The sequence below is a fragment of the Monodelphis domestica genome, chromosome X, assembly GCF_027887165.1.
Source record: "Monodelphis domestica isolate mMonDom1 chromosome X, mMonDom1.pri, whole genome shotgun sequence".
Taxonomy (NCBI): domain Eukaryota; kingdom Metazoa; phylum Chordata; class Mammalia; order Didelphimorphia; family Didelphidae; genus Monodelphis; species Monodelphis domestica.
Genome location: NC_077235.1, coordinates 33,327,159 through 33,341,632, shown reverse-complemented (window position 1 = coordinate 33,341,632; position 14,474 = coordinate 33,327,159). Strand labels below are relative to the sequence as shown.

Sequence of the window (14,474 nt, the reverse complement as noted above, 5' to 3'; positions counted from 1 at the left end):
CTCACTTCTTGCTAAAATCCTTAGCTCCCACTGGGTGCTGGGCCACTTCTTTTGTGTATCCAACCTATCCCAGTTCTCTCATCAATTCTAAATCTGATTGGGACCTTTGGGAATTTCAGTCCCGAGCTATCTAATCCATAGAATAGTGTGGTAGGAAGAAAACAGAATTGGAAATAAGATGACCTGGCCTAGATTCTAATACCACCTCTGTCACTTACTAGGCATGCAAGCTTCTCTTCTTGAAGCCTCAGTTTCCTCATCTGTAAAATGGAGACAATGATCCCTGCCATGATAGCCCTTCTCTCTAACCCCATGGAGAAGGCCACCTAAAATAAGTGGACTGGGATGGTTGTTACTCTCATGGCTTGTCCCTTGCCTGGATAATGCTTAGAAAATGAGCCTCCCCTCAACATGTGCCACTGATGCTTTGCTCTAACACAGAAAACTCCTGATTTTATAAGTGAAAATCAGCACCTGGGGTCCCCATCCCAGTTTGATCTCTGCTGATTTCCACCCAAGTCTCCAACTTGCCCAGATGCTCACAAGAATCAAAAGCTGTAACAAGGGTGATATGCCTCTTAGTAAAGGCAGTTATCTCCTGCTAGAAGAGTATACGTTGCAAATGAAGAGCTTGCAATGACTCTTTCAGGCCCTCTGGGTGCCAGTCTATGGCCTCACAATACACTTCAATTGACCAAATATTCCCTAAGTGCCTAATAAACAGCAGAAAGATTTTGCCCACCCTCTGCCCTCAAGGATCTTGCAATCTAATGAAAAGGGTTCAGTGTACAGACAGTTAAGGATCCTATGAAGCAAACAGTGATAGGGTGAAGCATGTTAGGATAGTTTGAGAAGGAAGAGCTCACTTTCTGTTAGCAAGAAGAATGGTCAGAGGTGTGTGTGTGTGTGTGTGTGTGTGTGTGTGTGTGTGTGTGTGTGTGTGTGTGTTGGGGGGCAGTGCTTGAGCTGAATGAAAATCATCCTTTGGCCTGACATACAGCAAAGGCTTCAAGCTGGAATGGACCTTTGAATTCATCTGGTCCATTTTAAGGCCCAGAGATGAAGTGATTTCTCCAATGTTACACAGGCAGAGCCAGGGTATAACCCTGGCCCTCTGACTGAAGAGCCAGTGTTCTTTTACTTGGGAATCCCTTGAACAAAACACTCTGTCTTAGCACCACAACTTTTCCAGAGCTTTTGGTCCACAGAAAATCAGTTTGATCTAGGTCCTGGTAGGGGGGAAAGCCCTTGTTTGGTTATCCAAACTGTCAAGGGCATTGTTGCATTATGGGCTACCAAGATGACTTAAGGAAGGGTTTTACATCTTACAAAGAAAAGGGCTCAAGGGAGTCATCAAATCAGGGGCCTCAAAGAGATCTCGAGAAGTCCTCTACCACTCTTATTAGTACTTTCCATAGAGTTGCACTTGCTATGGAGCCCTGACAGAGCCCTGATGTCCCCTAGCTCTCCTTGATGCTGTATTTGTCCTGTCTTGATCCACTTAACAGAGAAATGCAAGGAAGCTAAGCTATTAGTGGCATTGTGGTTAATTCTGGAAGAAAAATGGATGGAAGGACTACCCTGATGCATTAACCCTTTCTTCTAGGCCCAAGAGGCACAGATCCCCATGCCCAGTTCTCCTAGATCTAGATTTGGGGAGTCAGGGGGTAGTGAGAGCTAAGGTTCAGGCAACCTTTTCAGTAAGAAATATAATGAAGTGAATGGTATATTAGGAGTCAGAGCACTTGGGTTCAAATCCTGTCTTAACAAGATTTGTTGTCAGTCCTCTATCCTTCCTCAAAACACAATGCATTTATTCATCTACATCCATGTTCTAGAAGTAACCCCAGTAAAACAGAAACAGAAGCTCTTTGAGGACTGGCAATAGATGACCTTTAAGGTCCCTCCTAATTCTAACCCTTTGAAATTGAAATGGAAGCAAAGCAAAGATGACATTTTTCCTGTCCCCTCCATGCCTACCATAGGGCCTGGCATACAGTAGATGTTTAATAAGTGTTAGATAAATTGCCTCCATGTTTTTGTCCATAAGCCCTAAACTGTGAGGAAGCTGACTTAGCCAAAGGGCTAGATCCAGTCAGCTCCAAGGGGTGGGTGCCTAGAGTAGCGGATGACCCATCCCTACCTCGCTGATCCCTCTAGAAAGCAGGTATAGACAAATACTATCCTCAGGCTAGCCACAAGACATGGCAGCCCAGCACCACAACCTTAAATAGTCCTTTCCTTCAAATATGTAAAAGAGAGACAACATGCCCATATACCACTACGGTAATGCACAAAATCCCAATCCTGTAGCAAGTTTCTAGACAAGGAATAGAGGAAGATCAGTCAGTGAATCACTCCTCTGTTGAGTTTCAAACTGAACAGTGCCCAGGGCTTCTGAGGTAAAAGCGATTCTCTCTTTTGCTGCTGCTGTCTCTGCCAGGGAAAGCCAGGCTAAGCTCCCTTGGGATGATCATGTTCTTTGTTAGCTGGAGTATGCCATGAGCTGAACCCTGTTGCTCATTTCCAACAGGGAAATACCCCACGTGGAACCCAAGCCGGCCCTATGCCCTGACCCATGCCCGAGGGACATACCTGGTGAAGGCTGCCTCCGGGCCCAGGCAGAGAGATGGGGCCAGGGGGCTGCTGCTAAGATTTAGCCTTCCAAAAGGTAAATGGTAACACATTTACACACTCAAGCTGCCAAAGGATAGGGCTTCATAGATAGAGCAAGCCTTCATCCGTATAGTACAACATCTTTTCTCATAACTCCTACCAGATAATAAATGGCTAGTTTCCAAGATCCAAGGGCTGAGATCATGCTAACAGAACATGTCACAGGCTATTGTAACAGGGCACAGATGAGGGCACTTAACAGCTGATGGTAACCAACGTGGCACAGGATCCCCACAAAGAGACTGACCTCCAAGCCCTGGTCTTAGACGGTTGTCGTAGCCATCCAACAGGCGGTCCAAGATCCTGGTGAAGATGGTGATGTTGTCAGTACTGTCATCTGAAATATCCGGACCATGCTTCGGAGACAGCCTAGAGCATTGAGAGGAAAAAAACCAGACACAAATGAGAAATGCAATCACATGCCTCCACTCAGGCCTGCAGTCTTCTTCCTTCTTTTGAAATTTCTAAAGTCCAGTCCTCACTTCCCCAGGAATATTTTCCAACTCTGATATAACTTCGTGTCTCTGATCTGGAGCAGAAATGCATCCTGCCATTCAGCACAATGAGAATGAAGGAGGCATCCCAGACTTAGTGGTGGTTGCAGTTTTCTGGATTCTGTAGCCCTCCAGCCAGGAAACGGTGCTGGAGTTCAGGTTGGTCTACCATTGCAGCCTCTGGCATCAGGCACCAATGTCTGATAGAGGCCTCAGACAATCTCTAAGTCCAGCCTGGGCTATTTTTCAGGACTTCCCCAAATGGGTACCCATTCGAAACCTTCATGATTCCTATTGGGGCACTTTGCTGCAGGAGTTCGTGGTAAAGACCTAGGCAGTTCTAGAAAGTAGGTAGGCTTCAGAGAATCTATTCGAAGTAAAGCAAAGATACAAGAGTATAAATTGCTTTCAAGGGAAGAACACAGGCCTGAGAAAAATAGCAAAAGGGAGGATGGATAAAGGATGTAGCAACTTAGACAAATAGACTTTCAGGCCCAAGGGGTGGGGATCCCCCAAAACACATGAGAGATCAGAAAAACAAAGGCATAGGAAGAATAAGAGGGCACATTCGGTGATCCTGGATTCTCACAAGTCCCTAAGGAGGTGGAAGCAAGAGAATTCAGGGGCCAGAAGGTTTCTCATCCCTAGTTGTAAGGTCTGCACTTTCTCAGCAAGATGACAGTGGGACAGAACTCAGGTAAGTACTGGAAAGCTAGTGGAAAATGAGGAAGAGCTGAAGAACTACCAGTATAAACTGAGGTTTAGAAAAGGTGACTCAAATTTTTGGTACCATTACTTAGTCAGATAAGCTCAAATCTTGAGATCATTCAGACCTAGTCCTCAACTTTATAGATGGTGAAACTCAAGGCCCAGAGAGAAAGAGACGTGCTCAAAGTCACACAAATAGCTAACTAGTAGAGCCAGGACTTTAACTCTGGTCTTCTGACTCCAAATCCAATAATCTTTCTGCTCCAGTCACTCTGTACTCCTCCAGCATAATCATAGACTATTAGAGCTGGGAGGACCCTTAGAGATGATCTGGTCCAACATCTTCATTTATAAAAAGGGAAACAGAGGTAGAGAGGAAATGGGACTAGTCCAAGATCTGGTACTATTTCTAATTAATACCTAGTTTCCTCTCCTCTGGAAATTCTTCTGTCACTGCAAACATCTGGGCTAGTTTGGGCAAGGGCTAGTGCATCTGAACTTTATACTTTCTGTCTACGACAAGTTATTTGATAGCACAGAAAGCAAGGCAAGAGGAAGAGAAAGAGAGAGGCAAAGGAGGGTCAGGTCAGCACACTGGCAACTTCAAGGAACAATGTTCCTCAACTTGGGAGGATTCCTGGATCCCATTTCTCTTTCAAGAAGGCTCCCAGTACTTAGTAAGCCTCCTGATGAATGGAAGGGAGGACACATTTAGCTCTAGAGGGGACACAGGGTACGAGGCAGCAGAGTAAAGGAGTAAAGCCTCAATGGGCTGATAGGAGCCAGAGGGGGATGACAAAGCACTGCTCTGCAGTCAGAGGGAGGGGGAGAGCCTGTCAGGGCCCATGATGAATGGCCGCTTAGCGGATGGATTGGGAGAACTGGTGCAAGAGCCTCATCTGGTGGGGGTTGGGACCCAGAGCTGACAAATCGATGTGCTCCTGCTAAGGAGAGAAAGAAATGACCTGAAAGCGAGCACTTGATTAAGATGAGTGAGCAAAGCGACCACTAGACACACAAATGCTTGTCAATGACTTTGTAAATGGTGCCCATCCATTTAAAAAAGACCAGGCTGGAACTCCATGGGGTCCCCTGACATTCCTTCCTTCCCCAGTTTGGGGCCAAGTAAGGACTATGCAAAGGAAGAAAACAATCTGTGTCACTATCCCATAAGCCTTTTCTGCTAATTGTTTTTTTCTCTTTTTGTTCCTTATCCCATCACTTTCATGGGGGGGGGGGGCGGTCATCATCTCCTCTTGGCCTTCCTTCACTCCTGAGAATTCATAATTCTATGATTTAAAGTCCATTTCAATAGCAGAAGGGAAGAAAAGGGAAGGGAGGGGGATGAAAGGAGAGGGAAGGAGAAGGGGAAGGCAAAGGATGGGGATGGGAAGGATGAAGAGGGAAAAAGTTAGAGGGTTGGGGTGGGGAAGGAAAGAAAAGAGAGGAAAGGGGATAAAGAGGGGAGAGGAGGGAACATGCCAAAAGGAAGTAGGTGCAAATCCTCCTCTTCATTTGTTTTTCTTCTCCAAACAAGGACTGGTAGCTCCCTCATGATGTTTGGGCTTTCCTCATTTTACCTGGCATCCAATTATACCTGTTTAGTCTGAGATACCCCCAAGTACCCTGTCCATGCCCCAGGTGTGGTAGAATGAGGTAGGACATCACTCCAAAGATTCTGAGCATAGTGGGAGTGGAACAGCTTAAAAGGCCTTTAGAAATTATCTTTTTCGAAGACCTAATTTTACATGGGGGAGAAGGAACACAGGAGTGAAGCATAAAGGAGAGAAACGACTCATCCAGAGTCACACAGCAAGTGTGTGGCAGAATCTGGTACAGACCACAGGCCTCCTGATTCCGTGCCAGGAACATAGATGTTCATCAAAATTTACAGCTCCTCTCTGTTGAGTCTATGACAGAATGCCACTGCTGTTTCTCCATTACAGATTTAATGCAAGTTCCTTTTAAGACAGGAGTTAATTAATGTTGTGATATAACCCCAACCCTCTTTTCAATAGATCTCTCTGTGATTTTACACTTGGCTGCTAATAAATTTCCCACCTGAGTTGAACTAAATTATTGAATAGATAGGAGCTTGTTTAATCTCCCCAGACTTCTAACTCAGGCCAAAACTATTTCTGTGTCCATGGCTGAACTCATCCATTCCAACTGAGATTGTCCCTACCACTGCCACCATGTTTATTACCCTGCAGCAGTAAGTACTAATGCAAGGTAGAGTTTCTAACAATAGTCAGACATGAGTCCATCAAACATCAGAACTGGCAGAGTCAAGATCTTTATTCCAGATGGAGGAGAAAACAAGACTCAGAAAGTAGAAGAAAGCAGAATGATATAAGAGATGGCATGATTTAGTGGCAAGAGTACTAAATTTTGAGTGGGGGGCATGGACTCAAATTACAGCTCTTTTATTGTGTGTGACTTTGGTCAAATATTTTTCCAAGTCTGAGACATAATTTCCCCCTCTGTTAAAAAGATGGGGTTTATAATGCAACCAAAATTAGAAGGGAAGCAACAAATTGGGGGGAAATCTTTATAACAAAAATCTCTGGCAAAGGTCTAATTACTCAAATTTACAATTTGAGCTAAATCAATTGTACAAAAAAATCAAGCCATTCTCCAATTGATAAATGGGCAAGGGACATGAATAGGCAGTTTTCAGTCAAAGAAATCAAAATTATTAATAAGCACATGAGAAAGTGTTCTAAATCTCTCATAATTAGAAAAATGAAAATCAAAACAACTCTGAGGTATCACCTCACACTTAGCAGATTGGCTAACATGACAGCAAAGGAAACTAATGAATGCTGGAGGGGATGTGGCAAAGTAGGGACACTAATTCACTTCTGGTAGAGTTGTGAATTGATCCAACCATTCTGGAGGGCAATTTGGAACTATGCTCAAAGGGAGCTAAAAGACTGCCTGCCCTTTGACCCAGCCATACCACTACTGGGTTTATACCCCAAAGAGATAAGGGAAAAGACTTGCATAAGAATATTCGTAGCCTGTGCTCTTTGCTCTTCCAAAAAAATTGGAAAATGAGGGGATGTTCTTCAATTGGGGAATGGCTGAACAAACTGTGGTATATGTTGGTGATGGAATACTATTGTGCTCAAAGGAATAATGACCTGGAGGAATTCCATGTGAACTGGAAAGAACACCAGGAACAGATGCAGAGTGAGAGGAGCAGAACCAGGAGAACATTATACATAGAGACTGATACACTGTGTTACAATAGAATGTAATGGACTTCTCTACTAGCAGTAATGCAATGACCCAGGACAATTCTGAGGGACTTATGAGAAAGAAACTCTCCACATTCAGAGAAAGAACTGTGGGAGTAGAAACACAGAAGAAAAACAGCAGCTTGATCACATGGAATGATGGGGATATGATTGGGGATATAGACACTAAATGATCACCCTAGTCCAAATATTAATAATATGGAAATAGGTCTTGATCAATGACACATGTAAAACCCAGTGGAATTGCACATCAGCTATGGGAGGGGGTTGAGGGAAGGGAAAGAATATGAATCTTGTAAGCATGGAAAAAGATGCTAAATTAATTAAATAAAATTTTCCAAACAAAAAAAAAGAGAGGGTTTAAGGCATAGAATGTATTACCTATCATATTTATTTATAGGAGAAGAAGTTATGAATAAACGAGAGATAAAAATCATCATGGGATATAAAATTGATAACTTTAATTATATTAAATTTATTTTTTAAACCCTTACCTTCTGTCTTGGAATCAATACTGTGTATTAGTTCCAAGGCAGAAGAGAAGTAAGGGCTAGGCAATGGGGGTTAAGTGACTTGCCCAGGGTCACACAGCTTGGAAGTGACTGAGGCCAAATTTGAACCCAGGACCTTTGATCTCTAGGCCTGACTCTCAATACACTGAGCTATCCAGCTGCTCCCTCAATTACATTAAATTTAAAAGATTTTGTACAAACAAAACCAATGTAACCAAAATTAGAAGGAAAGCAAAAAGTCTGGGAGGGGGGGGATTTTCTAGAGAAAATCTTAGATAAAGGTCTCATTTCAAATAAGTAGAAAAGTAGGTCAAATTTATAAGAATGAGTCACTCCCCACTTGATAAATAGTCAAAGGATATGAATACAGTTTTTTGGAAGATGAAATAAAAGCTATGTGGGAACATGCTCTAAATCACTATTGATTAGAGAAATGCAAATTAAAACTTTGGGATATCACCTCCTACCTATCAGATTGCCAAAAATGATAGAAGGGAAAATGATAAATGTTAGAGGGGATGTGGAAAAATTTGGACACTAATGCACTGTTGGTGGAATTGTGAACTGACCCAACCATTTTGGAGAACAACTTGGAATGATGCTCACAGATTTGTAAAAGTGTATATACCCTTTGACACAGCAATACTACTATTAGGTCTGTTCTCAAGGTGATCAGAGAAAAGGGGGAAAAAATCTTATATGTCCTAAAATGTTTATAGCAGTTCTCTTTGTGGGGTTAAAGAACTGAAAGAACAAAGGACTTACAAAAGAAGATGGTATCCACTTCCAGAGAAGGAACTGACATATGGAAGTATGGATTGTTGGTGTCAAATGTTGATCTTTTCTAATGTGGGGTTGAGAGGGAGGGAGACAACTTGTTTGATGATCTCAAAAGTCCTTTTGAGTTCTGAAGTCTATGAAATGACTTATTCAAGGTCCCATTGCAAATCAGGAGGATGAGAGTCTCAGAATTTTTTGACCAAGTCTGTACTACATTTTACTGTTTTATTAATGAGATATTATAGAATCTTCCTCAAAGATGCTTAGGAAAAAGGCTAACGGCCTTCAGGCTGGACCATATCCACAGCATCTCTAAGAGAGAGCTGCCTTTTTCATAACTATTTTCTAAATATTGGGAAAGAACCTAACAAAGAATGGCTGTTTGAGGAGTGGTGGCTCAGCAAGTATTCTAACTGTTCTCTCCAACCTTATTTGTTATGTCAAAAAACAAGACCAAGTCCTGCATGGCTACTTAGCAACTGAATATTGCATCCTCCCAGGGAGAGAGTTAGACAGATTTGGGGAGAAAAACATTTATGGCTGATCAACCACAGCAAGCTAGTCCATTTGCTTGCTGTAACTCATTTTCTTACTGGATTTCAGTAGAGGCTTGTGTGTAATGGGTCTTCAATTTCCAAACACAGTGTCTGCCCAATGTGTGCACGTTTGGAATATTTAGAGCACATTTCCTCCAAGGAACAATGTTCACTTGTATGTGGGTTCCTGGGCTAGCCCACAAAGGCCTATTTAACCCAAAATATAACAGAAAAATCTATTAGGATTATTGGTCAGTTCCATTATGTAATGTATTGTGTGTGTTCACACCCAGTTGGGAGGATGGAATGAAAGTAGGGTAGAAAGCAAAGAAGATTCTGTTCTAGGATCAGAGGCTACCACCAAGTTTGCAGCCCTTAAGCTCATCTCCCAGACTAGGGACTCTGCTAGCCTCCCTGCACACAGAGTCATGCTCTTTTGTTTGTGGGATCGATGACCTTTGGTCATAAATCCTTGTCTTCCCTCTTGCATATACTCTCAATTTCACCCATCTTCTTGATTAGCTAAACTCCAGATCCTAGCTCTCCTACCTGCCCTGTCCCCAAGCCACAGGCACTGCAATGTGACAAAAAGAAACATGGTGGCACTGGGTGGCACTCCCATCATTGATCATAGCATGACCCAAGCTAGCCTTCCATATAAGTGGAGTGTAGGCTGCAAATCTAGAAGGGACTTTATAGACCATGTAGATCAATCCCCTCATTTTATAGAGGGGGAAACTGAGGCCTTTGTTCAAGGTCACAAAGTTAATAAGTAGCAAATCCAGGATTAAAAACCCAGTTCTTCTGATCCTATAATAACCACACTATGCTGCCTTGAAACATTTGTAATGTTGATAATACATATGTTGGGACCTATTTGCCATATATTGATTTTAAAATGCGTATATACACATATACAGAGTACCCACTATCCACTGCTCTGGTTAGGCCACATTTGGGGTCTCAAATTCAGCAGTGAATTATAATTTAGACAAGAGATTGGCAAGTTGGAGAACAAGTAGAGGAGAATGACTAGAATGATGAGCAGGCATGGTTAGCCAGGAGAACAGAAGATTTGAGATTTAGAAGGGGTAGGAAGAGATAATCACTGTCCATGGACAGAGGACACAAGCAGAAAAGTGGCAAGATTGGAAAACCTATCTGAAATCTAATTGTTGGAAAGAGGTGAGAAGAATGGGAAGTGATAGGAATAGAAGGGTTGTTCCTAAAAATAATAAACAGTATATATCTAAAACCATCAGCTAATATCATCTGCAATGAGGATAAACCAGATGCATTCCCAATAAGATCAGGAGTGAAACAAGGATGCCCATTATCACCTCTATTATTTAACATTGTACTAGAAACACTAGCAGTAGCAATTAGAGAAGAAAAAGAAATTGAAGGCATCAAAATAGGCAAAGAGGAGACCAAGTTATCACTCTTTGCAGATGACATGATGGTCTACTTAAAGAATCCTAGTGATTCAACCAAAAAGCTAGTTGAAATAATCAACAACTTTAACAAAGTTGCAGGATACAATATAAACCCACATAAGTCATCAGCATTTCTATATATTTCCAACACAGCTCAGCAGCAAGAACTAGAAAGAGAAATCCAATTCAAAATCACCTTAGACAAAATAAAATAATTAGGAATCTATCTCCCGAGACAAACACAGGAACTATATGAATACAACTACAAAACACTCTCCATACAACTAAAACCAGACTTGAACAATTGGAAAAACATTAACTGCTCATGGGTAGGACGAGCCAATATAATAAAAATGACCATCTTACCCAAACTTATTTATCTATTTAGTGCCATACCCATTGAACTTCCAATTTTTTTTTACTGATTTAGAAAAAACCATAACATTTGGAAGAACAAACATCATTTGGAAGAACAAAGGATCAAGGGTATCCAGGGAAATAATGAAAAAAAAATACAAAGGAAGGGGGCCTTGTACTCCCAGACCTCAGGCTATATTATAAAGCAGCAGTCATCAAAACAATTTGATACTGGCTAAGAAACAAAAAAGAAGATCAGTGGAATAGACTTGGGGAAAGTGACCTCAGCAAGACAGTATATGACAAACCCAATGATCCCAGATTTGGGGACAAAAATCCACTATTTCATAAAAACTGCTGGGAAAATTGGAAGACAATGTGGGAAAAATTAGGTTTAGATCAACACCTCACACCCTACACCAAGATAAATTAAAAATGGATGAATGATTTGAACATAAAGAAGGAAACTATAAGAAAATTAGGTGAACACAGAATAGTATACATGTCAGACCTTTGGGAAGGGAAAGTCTTTAAAACCAAGCAAGACTTAGAGTCACAAAATGCAAAATAAACAATTTTGATTACGTCAAACTAAAAAGGTTTTGTACAAACAAAACCAATGTAACCAAAATGAGAAGGGAAACAACAAATTGGGAAACAATCCTCATAAAAACCTCTGACAAAGGTTTAATTACTCAAATTTACAAAGAGCTAAATCAATTGTACAAAAAAATCAAGCCATTCCCCAATTGATAAATGGGCAAGGGACATGAATAGGCAGTTCTCAGCCAAAGAAATCAAAATTATTAATAAGCACATGAAGAAGTGTTCTAAATCTCTCATAATTAGAAAAATGAAAATCAAAACAACTCTGAGGTATCACCTCACACTTAGCAGATTGGCTAACATGACAGCAAAGGAAACTAATGAATGCTGGAGGGGATGTGGCAAAGCAGGGACACTAATTCACTGCTGGTGGGGTTGTGAACTGATCCAACCATTCTGGAGGGCAATTTGGAACTATGCCCAAAGGGCACTAAAAGACTGCCTGCCCTTTGATCCAGTCATAGAACTGCTAGGTTTGTACCCCAAAGAGATACTAAGGAAAAAGACTTGTACAAGAATATTCATAGCTGCACTCTTTGTGGTGGCCAAAAATTGGAAAATGAGGGGATGCCCTTCAATTGGAGAATGGCTGAACAAATTGTGGGATCTGTTGGTGATGGAATACTATTGTGCTAAAAGGAATAATAAAGTGGATGAATTCCATGGAGATTGGAACAACCTCCAGGAAGTGATGCAGAGAGAAAGGAGCAGAACCAGGAAAACATTGTACACAGAGACAGACACACTGTGGTATAATCGAACGTAATGGACTTCTCCATTAGTGGCAATGCAATGTCCCTGAACAATCTGCAGGGATCTAGGAGAAAAAAAACACTATCCACAAGCAGAGGATAAACTGTGGGAGTAAAAACACCGAGGAAAAGCAAACTGCTTGACTGCAGTAGTGGAGGGGATATGACTGAAGAGAGACTCTAAATGAACACTCTAATGCAAATACCAACAACATGGAAATGGGTTCGAATCAGATTACATATGATACCCAGTGGAATCACGCATCGGCTATGGGATGGGCGGGGGGAAGAAAATGATCTTTGTATCCAGTGAATAATGCTCGTAAATGACCAAATAAAATAATGTCAATTAAAAAAAAAGAATAGGAAGTGGTAGGAAGTGTCTAGAAGTTAGAATTCTGTCTGAGTCCTTTTCAAGGGCAGCAGTTGAAGGCAGCTTCTGTTTGCATATGAGGTTTGATAGGAATCCAAGGCAGCTGAGCAAGAGAGTAATATATCACAAGAAAATTTATTAGATCCACTATAAATAAAGCTTTGCTCATAATATCCAAGTAACCAAATCCTCATTAGGGCAAAGAGGCAACGATAATAGATGGTTTGGCCAAGAGACATAGCCACAAGAGCTACCAACAAGGACAAAAGGCCTGAAGATTTTATTCCCAGCACACATGGAGGCCATGGGGAATTTTGAAATGAGTAGCAAAGAACGTTTGTGTGTTCTTCAGGGTCAAGTAAAGCTATGTCTGCACAAAATGCAAGTCAGCCTTCCTTGAAGAAGAGTTGGTAAAGGGTTAGAAGCATGTCTGTTACTCTCCAGGGAAAAAGTGAGAATAAAATATTCCTTAGGAATTTGGAGGGAATTCTTGAAAGAGAAAACAGAGAGAGGAAAGAATCAAAAAAGGTCCAGGGGATGCATAACCTATGCCAGAAGCCTGGAAGGAAGAAAAACTCAGCATAGGGAAAGAATGGGAAAAGGAGGACTAATAAACATTTGGGATTATGGAATAGGTCAAAGGATTTTCCTAGAGAAGAAAGAGCTGGAACCATGTAAGAAGAAAAGTTTCTTGGGCTCCCAGAAATTATGATGGGTATAGATAAGTGCCACCAGGAAAAGAGTCACCCCATAAAAGTCAGAGACAGAAGAGTGAGAAATAATGGCTGGTGACTATTGAGAAATACTGAGGCAGACTTATGCCAACCTGACATGTTGTTCAGTTGTTGTTTTTTCAGTCTTGTCCTACTCTTTGTGACCCCATTTAGGGTTCCTTGCTAAAGATACTCGAGTGGCTGGTCATTTCCTTCTCTACCTCATTTTACAGATGAGGAACTGAGGCAAATGGGGTTAAATAATTTGCTCAAAGTAACACAGCTATTAAGTATCTGAGGCCAGATTTGAACTCACAATGATGAGTCTTCTTGACTTCAAGCCCAGCATTCTATTCACTGTACCACCTAGCCACCCACAAACCTGACATGACTATGGCTTAAAATATGAGAATGACGATATCTTGGTCAGAGATCAAATGCGCATGTCAAGAGTCAGTCGTCAAAATATATTTGCCTGGAGTCTTGGAAAGCTGATCCAGTCAGATTTAAATTGAAAATTGAAGGCAAGGCAGAAAAAACTACCCCAATATATCTGCCAAGCCAGATTCCATGGAGCAAATGAGGTATAACATTTTTTTTAACTAGACCACTTCAGTGAGGGTAACTACTGGTGCAGAACTTCTTCTACCAATGGAAATCAGTACCTTTTCTGTAACTTATGTCTTAGAGGTATAACATCAGGAAAAGAATATCAGTAGAGAGGACACATAATTCACTAGACATAATAAAGGAGCCTGCAATAAGCCCAGAACATCATATATCAGTGCAGTCTAATAAATAGAATGCTCAACTTGGTATAGAAAAGGCCTATGATGAGATTCCACCTATGACACTTACTGAAAAAGCATGAGCAAGTCAATTAATCTCCCTGAGCCTTCATTTCCTCATCTAAAAACTAGGAATTGCAATAACCATAGTAACTATATCACAGGGTTGTTTGTGAGGATCAAATGAGATAATAAACAAAATGCTTTGCCATTTTTAACAAATGTATGAACTATGGGTCATAAACAAGGTAACGGGAGAGCATTACAAGGAAAGGAAATATGATCTCTTAAGAATGAAAGATTTGGGGGGACAGGGCTCATGAATGTGATGTATCTATAGAAAATTATTCAATGAAATAGGATCAAAAGGACAATAGAGTGATGTTGCATTGTAAAATAATAGCTAGCATTTATGTATCTATTTAAGAACATCTTACAAATGTACTTTACAGACATTATCTGGTTTGATCTTCACAACAA

General features: G+C 41.2%; 1 protein-coding gene across 2 annotated transcripts in view; it reads right to left on the bottom strand.

Moving 5' to 3' along the window:
* Positions 1-14,474, bottom strand: part of GABRA3 (gamma-aminobutyric acid type A receptor subunit alpha3) — a 204,655-nt gene that overhangs the window by 149,096 nt on the left and 41,085 nt on the right. For both annotated transcript variants that reach the window (XM_007507295.3, XM_001376922.4), the window contains exon 3: positions 2,924-3,045. In XM_007507295.3, coding sequence (XP_007507357.1) covers positions 2,924-3,045 — 122 coding nt within the window. The remainder of the gene's footprint in view (positions 1-2,923; positions 3,046-14,474) is intronic.